The sequence below is a fragment of the Ruditapes philippinarum genome, unplaced genomic scaffold (assembly GCF_026571515.1).
Source record: "Ruditapes philippinarum isolate M1 unplaced genomic scaffold, ASM2657151v2 ctg1585_1_1_1_1, whole genome shotgun sequence".
Lineage (NCBI taxonomy): Eukaryota > Metazoa > Mollusca > Bivalvia > Venerida > Veneridae > Ruditapes > Ruditapes philippinarum.
This window is the reverse complement of record NW_026864778.1, coordinates 194,713-206,789: the sequence shown is the minus strand read 5'-3', so window position 1 is coordinate 206,789 and position 12,077 is coordinate 194,713. Positions and strand designations below refer to the sequence as shown.

At 28.7% G+C, this 12,077-nt stretch overlaps 1 protein-coding gene across 1 annotated transcript in view; it reads left to right on the top strand.

Moving 5' to 3' along the window:
• The first annotated feature begins 976 nt into the window (after positions 1 to 976).
• Positions 977 to 12,077, top strand: part of LOC132726766 (clarin-3-like) — a 29,157-nt gene continuing 18,056 nt past the window's right edge. The window contains exon 1 of the mRNA XM_060712123.1: positions 977 to 1,324. Within this exon, the coding sequence (XP_060568106.1) occupies positions 1,093 to 1,324 (232 nt within the window). The 5' untranslated portion in view covers positions 977 to 1,092. The remainder of the gene's footprint in view (positions 1,325 to 12,077) is intronic.

Here is a 12,077-nt window from a genome sequence, read left to right as displayed (position 1 = left end):
CAGCAGTCTCTGGGTCAGCTTTGATGGCTTCAGCTGGGATCAGTTATAGGTCAATCACCATGAAAACATGAATAATAATGAAAATGACTCATTTATTTTTTTATTATAAAAAACATTGATATCGTGAATATTGACATTGACTTTCGTCCGATTAAGTCACTTTCGTATTGTTCAATGTGGGCAAAAGTAAGATATCAGAACAGGTATACAGCAATTATGAAAATACATGGATATTAAATCATCATAATGATTTTTTTTAAATATATTTTATTCATTTCTGAAAACATGCGTCTTTCAGCGCTATATTTGACATTTTTGAAGTCACTTTCGTATTTTTCAATGTGAGGGAAAGGAAGATCTTTTAACTTGTGTAATGCAAATAAAGGGCGGTTAAATCATCATAATGATTATTTTTAAAAATAAATATAATTGACTTCTGATATTGTACGTCTACAAATTAATTGCAATTTTAGTAATACATTCAATTTAAACAGTATATTTGATATTTTGTAAGCCACTTTCGTATTTTTCAATGCGAGCGAAAGGAAGATCTCTGTATATAACTTGTGTATAGATATTATGCAAAATAAAAGGCGATTTAATCATCATAATGGTTATCTTTGAAAGTAAATATTATCATTTTCTGATATTATACGTCCACTTTGTGCAATATTAGTAAAAATAATTTCAATTTAAACATATTTTATAAGTCACTTTCGTATTTTTCAATGTAAGCGAAAGGAAGATATAAGAATTTGTGTATATAAATTATGCAAATAAAAACCGAATAAATCATCATTATGATTATTTTTTATAATAAATATAAGTAATTTCTAATAATATACGTATACAAACTGCAATTTTATTGTAAAAGTCTATTAAAACGTTACAATTAATATTTTAAAAGTCACTTTCGCTCACTTTCGCTCACTTTCGTCAAAAATCTCACTTTCGTATTTTAGGCAAACCCCAATGAAACAATATGGCCGAAAAAGTCAATAAAGAAAGATAACGGATTGAAATTATTGCTTAATTGTTGAAATAAGCGCCACATTAATGTTGTAAATTATTTTGTTCGTTTACTTTTTGATAATGGAGCAACAACAAAGGACTTTGATAATATTCACATTCTTTCTGGCTCTGATAGGCATCACTTTAATTGTCGTATCTTTGGCCACAGACAACTGGGTGGAGTCTAACCCGCAAACGCTTAAAAATAAAACCTCTGGAAGCGGTTCCCAAAAAAGTGACGTCAATTTCGGATTATTTAAAGGATATAGGAATCTTAATTATGGATTTGGACAACGGAAATCTGGATTAACAGGTGATAAAATCGTTACAAATCATAATAATTGCTAGTTCTGTATCTCATTTGGAAGGAATGACAGACTATTCTCTGGGCAGCACGAAATACCCAAATATTGCCTAAATATACCCAAATATTGTCAAATTATACTAAAAATGAATGTTTTATGCTAAAAAAGTGCTGTTTTAATCATGAATACTATATACACTTTCATTAAGATATAATCAAACATACCCAAATATACATTTTCCTATCATTGTGTTTTGAACCAAGATACAGTATATGTACTCCATTAAAGGTGGGGGGAAAATCCCGGGATCCGGGACGCCCGGGATCTGGGATCGTATTAGATATATAGGGAAAACTCATAAACTATATTTGTGTTGATTATTGTCGTAATGAGAGGCAATTAAACGTTAACTATTTATTTCTTTAATTGTATGTAAATTGTAATGAACAGTTAATGAATTGAACTTAAGATTTAAATATATTTCGAGTTATTTATTAACAAACTTAAAATGCGGAAATCACAATACTTGTAATTATAGTATAATTGGAAAAATCAAAGTTTTTGTTAATACATATTTGGCTTAATTTTATGTTCATGTATTTAAATATTATTTTTAGAAAAGATCAGAAGATACAGTTGAGTTCACACTAAAGGTTACACAAAGTGCACTAGGAGTGCACTAGATGTGCACTACTAGTGCACTACAAAGTGCACTAGTAGTGCACTACTAGTACACTTCATAAGTGCACTTTGTAGTGCACCAGACCTATTATATGTATTAAGCAGTTACCTTTTATTTCACTGAATAGCAATTTGACTTTTACAAAAAGATAGAAAATATAGATATCTGTATAATAGTTTTTCAATAAAAATTTGAAATTGTGATTATTGGATTTTGTAAAATATGGCGTAAAATATTAGAACAATAAATTTCAAAGTCATTAATTTTACTGATTTTGTACTAAAATTTAATTGTTAGAATAAGTAATTTAAATATAAATAATTATAACTTTAATGTTGATAAGTGCATAAATAAACAAACTTAATTGATATTTAATATGATTCTATTTTATTATAATCTGGTAATGAAATATGAAACATTGAAATGCTAATCAAACAAAATTAAGTCAGTTCTTTTTTGGGGGGAGGGGGAATTATACCGTAGTATTAGTTATTTTTGATCTTAACTTATGGTTGTTTTAGTTAAAGGTAATGATTTTAAGCATTAATAGCCTTTAATACATTAAAGAATTAATATGTTTATAATTGGCCTAAATTTTGTCAATTTTATTTCATTTATAATCTCTCTTACCTTCTCAAACTGAGATTTACCTAAGATTAATATAAATGATATATATTATTCTGAAAATAAATATTTATATATAATGGTGGTATGTATTGATATGTGTGGATTAAGTATTGATATGTACCTGTGGGATACTAGTATACTTAAACTGACATGTATATAAACAAAAAGATTAGAAAATCTGTCAATTCCATTTTTTGAGACAATACCAATCTTTTTTCCTTTTTTTTTCATGCATTGTAACATTATTATGCAATATGATTAATTTTATGGGTTTATTATAAATTGCAAAAATATTCATTTTTCTTTTTGTACTATTTGTAATGAAATTTATTTGCACCAACATCCAGAGATTACAGAATTTACATCGCCTAATCTGGCTTATGTTGTTTACCCTGAGGGGCTCTCTTATCAGCAGGGTACTATATCAAAACACCTATACACAGCATGACTTTTGACACTTTAATCTCCTGTAACTGTTTTCTGCTCATGTATGATATTAAATTAAAAAAAAAAAAAAAAAAAAAAAACAGGAAAAAAAAAAAAAAAAAAAAACAGATCTGCATTAAAGTGAAAAGGAAGTTGCAAAAGTTTTATAATCATGTATTTAAATAATATTTTCTTTAAAATATATTATCTTCTAAATGCGTAAAAACTGACAAGGCAAATTTGTCAAATCTATAATAGAAAAAAATAACATTTCCCAGTTCAAAAACTAAAAGATGCTGCAAATTTTAATGCAGAATTGCAAGAAATGTGAAAAAATATTGATACGAAGTCTTTGTAGAATAGTTAACACTGATATTGGTTTTAAACCAGTTTTTTATAATAAGATTAGAAAATTCCACTTCAAAGACAATAAATGACAATAATATCTAACGTGCATTTATGACATTAAGATTATTTTTTACATTTGATTATACAAAAAGTATAGTCATTTATCGATGACTTACATGTATTTTGGGGGGAAAAAAGGAAATTTTCAATAAATATTGCATACATTTGCATTTTTGTTATTTACCCTGAGGCCCTCTTATCAGCAGGAGACCAGTGTAATGAAAACAGTTGCTCTCAAAAAAATACCAATACACAGCATGACTCGAGACTTTCCTCTTGTTAAAAAATATTCCCTTTATACATTACATTTTTAATGTAGAAATGTTGAATAAAGTTATCAATTTTATTTATTTTATGGAAGAATTTTAATTATGTATATCTTTAAAAAGTATGCCAGCATTTTATGGTTGAAAAACATAATATCACAGTGTAAAAAATGTTTTAAAATCAATGAATTAATATTCTCTTTCAATCTTGAACATGAGGAATTGCCTCTTAAGTTATATATTATCACGGATTTATATTAATAGTATATAGTAATATAAATCCGTGATATTATTATGCAGAATGGCAAGAAATGTGGATAAATGGATACATATAGAAAATTCCGCTTTAGAGACAATAATATCAGAGACATAGATAACATCTATCTATGTCTCTGATAATATCTATTATGCATTTATGCCTTTATGTTTTTTTTGTATATTTGATTATACAAAAATTATGGTCATTTACTGAGTGCCAAAGCCTGATGAATCCCAGGCTTATGTCTAACATGCATTTTGAGAAAACCAAGGAATTTCAATGCATTCTTATAAATCTGCAAAATTGACTGTTCTTTGTTATTTACCCCGAGGCCCTCTTATCAGCAGGAGAGTGGTATATTGAAATCAGTCCCTCTCAGAAAATACCAATACACAGCATGACTTGAGATTTTCCTCTTCAATAAAAGTATTCCCTTTATACATTAAATTTTTAATATTGAAATAATGAATAAAGATATCAAATTTATTTATTTTATGGATAATATTTAGATTATTTGCATAAACATATGCAAGCATTACACAGTTGAATACTAAATTATCACAGTATATTGATTGTTTTAAAATCAATGTATTAATATTTTCTTTCAATAACATGATGAATTGTCTCTATAAGTTATATATTATAGAAATAATATTTTAGCTTAAATATAACCTTTCCTTGATTTGTTTGAGCTTATGAAAATAAGTTTATGATGTAACAAACTAAATTAATTGGGCCAGAATTATCACATTGATTTATACCATTTGTACACTAGAAAAATTGAAATATATGGCCATTTAAAAAAGCTTTAAAAACACTTATTTAATTATCCATTACGGAGCATATTTAAATTTAACCTTATTAATTCTATAAATTTGATTTTAAGGGGTATAATTTTCCACCTACAGTTAAATACTGGTTAATAAAAATATGATTACAATAAATGAAAAAAACATTTTTATTTTCAGTTTCAAAATGATAATCTCCTAAAATGTTAAAACTGCTGATTTTAAAATTTACTTATTTATATTCATAAATAGGCCATATATATATTTTCCCAATTTTTTTTTCATACAGCAGCGTAACAGTGGATGCCCCCCCCCCCCACTTGATATACAATTATCCAATAAACCATTTAGGTGTCACCTTCCCTGGCCAGCCTGGTCATATGGTCTAGTGCACTAGAAGTGCACTTCTAGTGCACTTCTAGTTCAGCTCTAGTGCACTAGAAGTGCACAAGGGTGGGAAGTTTAGTGTGAACTCAACTGTATACTTAACATAATTGATAACAAAAAAAACAAAACTTTTGACATGTGGTCAATTCCCGTGATCTCTGTACTGTTTAATAGATCCCGGCTTTTCTGAAAGCAAGATGGTAATGGTCAATTTCCCGGGATATATATATCTTATACGATCCTTGCAATGCGATTTTCCGGGACCTCTTATATCTAATAAGGAAAATCAACTATTTTTCGTGACCATTTGATTATGGTTGAGTATTTATACATTATTGTAAATGGGTAAAGTCAAAAATAATGAGGCCAAACATTTAAAGGCTACCAAGATTAATATTTTAATAGTTGTGTATATTGTTATAAGTGCTAAATATAGCATCTATCAGTGTTGTAAAATATGCCAAGTTTCAGGGACATCACGCTACAAGTGAAAAAGATACAAGAAAAAAATTACCCTAAAATGTCAGGAGTGTAACACTTTTAGTGTGACATTTTACACAAATGATGATTCTCTATTCCTGATACAGAAAAACAGTTTCTTAAATGACAATTTTTGTCACTTATGTTATATATCTTATTCTCTCGCAATTGCTTTTTCCTATTTTTTTTTGTAAAATGTAGGTATCCCACTTGGTTATCCAGTCACTAAAGTCAGTTGTTGTAAAATAAAATGTACTTTAAAAAAAGCATGGTTTGTACTAACAGTAAAGTTTCTGCTTATATCTTTGTTATTAAGAGCTTTTCCTTGCTTCTAACATTTTGACCATTGTATATAGTTAAGAATATAAATTCTCTTTTTTCTATGCTATAAATGTTATTGACTCGGTTTCGATTCAAAATAATGACAGTGCTCAGTGTCAGGAGTGTAACATCTTGTACTTTTACTGATTTCCTTATTGCATATAAGGTGTTATATTAATATATTCTTTCTTTTTCAAAAACATGAGTCCAAGTGATGTCAGCAGTGACATAAGTTCAAGTTAACTAAATCATGCACTTTCTGTACATGATCATCAGTGATGTCAGGAGTGTAACACTATTTTTGCCATCTTTTAACCTTGTAACGATTTCATGAATATACCATATAAATTTCGTATCTAAATATGATTCTTGCCACTATTCATAAGGAAAAGTAATTAAGTATTTGTTTTTTTTGTTGTTTTTTTAAGAAACCACAATGCTTAAGTTCTGTTTTTAGTATATTTACTTAAATAACATCAAACTTTCCTAAATGTCTTCTATTGACAAGTATAATCATTGAAATTTACTGATAATACACTAAAGAATTTACTGAGAAATTAAAATCATGTATATACTCTTTGCAGAACAAAGCATTTATATACAATTATTGAAGATTAAGTATGCAATATAAGTAAAATACAGTGTGAGAATAGTGAAAAGTGTTACACTCCTGACATTTTTTTCTTTTTCGGCAATTGTAGTTAACTTTGTTTTATTTTCAGCAGACTAATAAACAATTGAAGTAGATATCAAAAAAACACTATAAAACTTATGTAAACAAATATATATGCCAATTAGTATGATGAGATTTGATATTATTTCTAAACAGTAACTAAGTCAATAACAATAAAGACATACAGTAATTTTTTTTTCATCTATGATAATTACTGTTAATTCTGCAATCATTTTTGTTATCACATTGTTTGAATGCAGTTCCTGCATATTCAATTTTCAGGTATTGTAGTCCTTAGTCTTTTAAAATACTAACCATTTGAATTCTGCCAAAACACTGCATTTTTGCTCTGCTTTTGCTTAATACCTAACCTTAATAAAGTAGTAGCTAGTAATACTAACAATTGTGAGAGAGATTAACCTGAGAGGTGTGCTTACAGACAGCATTGAGTCTTATATATATAACAACTCAACAGAGCATAAAAATGAAACTCTAAGCGAGTTTGAAAATAAAATTCGCAGAAAAGGTTGGAAGATTCCAGGTACTTCTCCTGATGACTGCAATTGTTTCTTTTGGGCCAGCAGTGATCAGTTACATGCCCTTGGGATGACTCAACAAAGTCACACTCAGTTGAGAAGCAAAGTAATTCAATGCAAGATAAACAAAAAGGAACAATTAACATAGAAAACTTATACTTGTCTTAAGTATTTCATTAAAAAATATTTTAAATCAATATTTTAAGATATTAAGTCGCTTGCCTGAATGTGTCAGGAGTGTAACACTCAAATGTTAAAGTGAAATTGTGCATTTTTTGTGAAATAGATTCTTCATGGTCATTTTGATATTTTCCTATTGGTTAGGAACAGAAGCTTAATTAATATTTATAACCTTTATTTCCATTTATTTGCTAATTGTTTACATGTTAGAAACTTGTTTTCGGTTTTAAGTGTAACTTCATATCTTTGCTCTAAGAATAATTCTCAAATGTAATAACCTATCAGTATGTTTTCAAACATCAGTGGTGTTCTGTACATGTGTTTCTTACGTTATTTTTACCTCCAATGTTTCTGTAAAGAACTATTATCATTTAAACAAGTTATGCTAGTCATGTCAGGAGTGTAACGCTTTTTTTATAAAATACAAGTTAAATTTAACTGCTTATTATTTTTTTTTTGAGAGGTTGAAATATTTGGAAACTTTATTTTACATCAAAGTAATTATTAATACATACTAACAACTACTTTTTTATTTCTCTGCCCAATTTTCTCCAACTTTAGAAAAACTTGATGTTCTTACATTAAAGAAAATCAGACTTTAGTAACAAAACAATAGCATTTTTTTTTCTGTTGTAAAACTACTGGTAAAAAAATGGTATATTTTTTATCCGTACATCACTACTGTTACTAAAATATAACAACACACATGATTTAATTAACATTGGGAAGTATAGTGACACAATTTTATAAAGCATTGGTTTTGTTAATTTTTGTTAATAAGTTGAAATAAAATGTTGATTTATACAATTTGTGTTGTGTTAGATAAAATCCAATTACTCGGCATTAAACATCAATCAATATCACATGGTTTTAGGTGAAAAATAAGTAGAAATATGAAATTTCAATTTTGACCCTATTTTCAAAGTTTTGCCTCATTATTTTTGACTTTACCCAAATACAAGTTCGACTTAATTGGCATGCTTATTTTACGTAAAAGGCGTGTAAAATACTATATAAAAATGCTGATTTATCTGCAAGTAAACAAATGTCTTGTTGTTTTTATGATATATACTATACCAGTTGAAGAAAAAAAAAGAAAGAATACAAATGTAAAACATAAGGTATATATTACAGATGTTTAACAAGTAATCAAGTTCCATGGATCGTATAAAAATAACATGTTTCACTTATAAACAGAAATGAATGTCTAAAATGAATATTTTTAAAAGAATAACAAATTATTTGTCAATTTTTAATATAAAATCAGGGCTCTCGATTGACACGGGGATCCGGGTTTTGACTCGTGAAAATCTGGAAATGCACAAATTTGACACATGATAAAATCTGCTCAAGAGTCAATTTGCCACATGGGATTTTCAGCTATGCAATAATAATTACCTTAAATCCACCCCTAATGACCTATCAAATCCTACATATGTTCAAATCTCACTCATTAAAAATGTCAACAGGCAGTATAAGCCGTGTATATAAATGCTTTACACACGGCAATTGTTTATACCCTGTGCACTGAAGCGCGGCAATTCAGTGGCTGCAATTTGACAGTGCTAATAATAGCTTTACACAACTGATAAGAATTACATACTTGAAGGTGTCAATTATTGATAGCTTTTAAAGGTTTATAATACGTCTTTGATTTACTTGGAGTACCTGTGCATTTGTTATTTCTTTTTCCAGTAAATATTCCAAGGTACATTTTGGTATTTAAAATTAATTTGACATAGCATACCAGTAAAGATAATTTTTTTATATTTTATACATTTAATCAGAAAAGCTGCTGCTTATTTTATTCTTTCACAGCAATTCATATTTTTGTTTTATTTTTTTTTTAGGTGGAGGAGGGGGGGGGGGATATAGACATTTATAATTATGTTTTTTTTCTGTCAATTTAGACTTTGGAATCTCCAAAAATGACCTCTAATACAATCATTTTTGTAACATAAAAATGATTCATGTAGTCAAATGACACTAGAAAAAAATGATTTGACTCATGAAAATTTTGGCCAAAGAGTCTTTGACTCGTGAAATTCTGACCCTACTGAGAGCCCTGTAAAATGAAAAAGAACTGTAGCAGACCTCACTTTCCTTAAAAAATATGTCCAGTACAGGACCCAAAACGTATCGTCCCTGGTGTTAATTAACATTGGTGTATTAAAGGTGTTTAGTGACACTTCCGACTATGGCCAATAGACCGGATGATAATTTACTCTTTATCTGTACGTCTAATACGATCCCGGTTTTTCTGAAAACTATATTCTTGAACTGGTCAATACCCGGGATCCCTTTGTGTTTTAATACGATCCCGGCTTATCTGAAAAATATCTTCTTGGACTGGTCAATTCCCGGGATCCCTATATGTTTAATACGATCCCGGCTTATCTGAAAAATATATTCTTGGACTGGTCAATTCCCGGGATCCCTATATGTTTTAATAGGATCCCGGCTTTTCTGGCTGCGGTTCGTATAACATTGAAAATAGTAATTCACGTTACATAACTTGATGAAAATTTATATGTGCAAGATCATGGTAAATGAAAAATATAATGATGAAGCAATTAAAAAATTCAACACCTTAATTCGAATTAAATAGCTATTGCATTAAAGATTAACTATACTTAAAATTGATATTTTATAATACTGATAATTTCTCTTTCTGAATGTAAAATAAACATATTTTAGTGCACACATGTAAGATATATTATCTTTACACACACAGTGTGAAACACGGTCCATAAAAGGCAATTTTAAAAGAAAGACCAAATAACTTGACACTGTAAAATGCTTTTGCCAATAAAAACAAGTTTGAGTCTTGCAACATCAAAATATTGTGTCACAAAGCGAATTAATTGAGAAAAGATAAAAAGGCATTATCATAAAATTATACTTCACGCCAGTTTAATGCACTGCATATTTTATGAAAGGTACAATGAATTATATTGTGATATTTTCAACTTAATATTTTTATATTTTTCATATTCTGCTTATTAGATAATGTAAAGAAAATATTTTTCTTCATTTAACGTATTTATAAACAAGGTGACAAACGTACACAGAAATTTCGTTAATAATTGAAAAATACTTATTTCTGTAACAACTGTGTTTATTAATACCAGTTGGAAGTCATTCTTTGGGATCAAATCAGTGAGACATGGCCAATGTCATGATCATTTAGCTAGAGTCGGATCATAATTAAATAACTGGCACAAGTGACGTTATCTGATGTAATGTTATGCACCCTGTTGATTTATGATATCACGGCCGGCCCTGTGTCGCTTACAGATACAAATCTTTGTATTAATGAAATAATTTCTGTGACAGTAAAGATTATATTAATTTACATATTACTCTTAATCACATCTGCAAAACCTCTTTGAGTCAATTATACGTATATAATATATACAGTTGACTCTCGGTAACTTAAAATCCAAGGGACTGGGTATTTTACTTCGAGAGAAACGGAGTTCGAGTAACGTGGATCTGCCGCCATTACGTTGATATTCGTACATGTATATACATGTGCCTGATTGAATGTGCAAAGATTAGGTTTGTTATTGTTGATAGCGGCAATGCTGTAACATTTAACCGTTGAAATGACGGTAAATCACTTACAACAAAAATAAATTATTTAAAATTTAATAAATGTATATTAATAGAGAGACATAAGTTTGTCAGTATTCATCAGTCAAGCACATATTTTTAATAACCACTCATGGCAATTCATAATACAATAAGAGCACAATCACACATTTATTTCAACAACAATTTATCTAATATTTGAAATGAATTGATCATTGGACGAAAACGAAAGTAGCAACTATCGTGAACCGGGAGTACATATTAATGTATGCAAGATGACGGAACATTAATTATACAAATGTCATTACGTTGATAACACACAATTAAATCCTAAAAACCGATTAAAGCCACTTTTACGACGTGTTATTAATACATGATGACCGGCAATTAAAATTAATTTGAATCGTGTGAATCACGAGTGACAACATCTCACCATGATGTTGCCGACCTTTGATCAGTTGGCTGTATTCACACTTCGACTAATTGAGATGAAAATATGTTGGACATTGATTGACGGGACCAAATTTTCTTTTCGACTAAACAGGAGTCTCGGTTAGTCAAAATTTGACCTAAGCGGAGTTCAAATACAAAGATAAAGAAGGAAATTGGACGGGACTTTAGAAATTTTGAGAGTCAACTGTATTTAGAAATTAATTACGAAGCACAGATTAACCACGTGCATTATTAATTAAAATTGTGAAACTGTATGTACTAGGCAAAGTTATTTTACTTGTATAATACTTTTATGTTTTACTATTACCACGGTACATGTTCTTCCTTGTTAATTTGTGTCATAATCATATATAATACTTTTTTTATTATTTTATAAGAATAGATTTGTAATATCAACAATAATCTTATTTTCGTCTATTGTGAATCCTAATACTTGAGAAAAGTCATTGCCACATGGTTTTCGATTTTTCAGGAACGTTTATATATAATATACATCCCTGGTTCTTTGTAAGATTTCTATACCGCATAATGAAATACAATCAATATGTATGGTTATAACAGGTACGTATATTAACGTTATAAATACGACAAAATCAGGCATAAATCGCGTATATCATGTAAATTATTACCTGAAACTTCTATCTTTTTTTTACTTTTCTTAAAATCTTGGTACATTTTTCG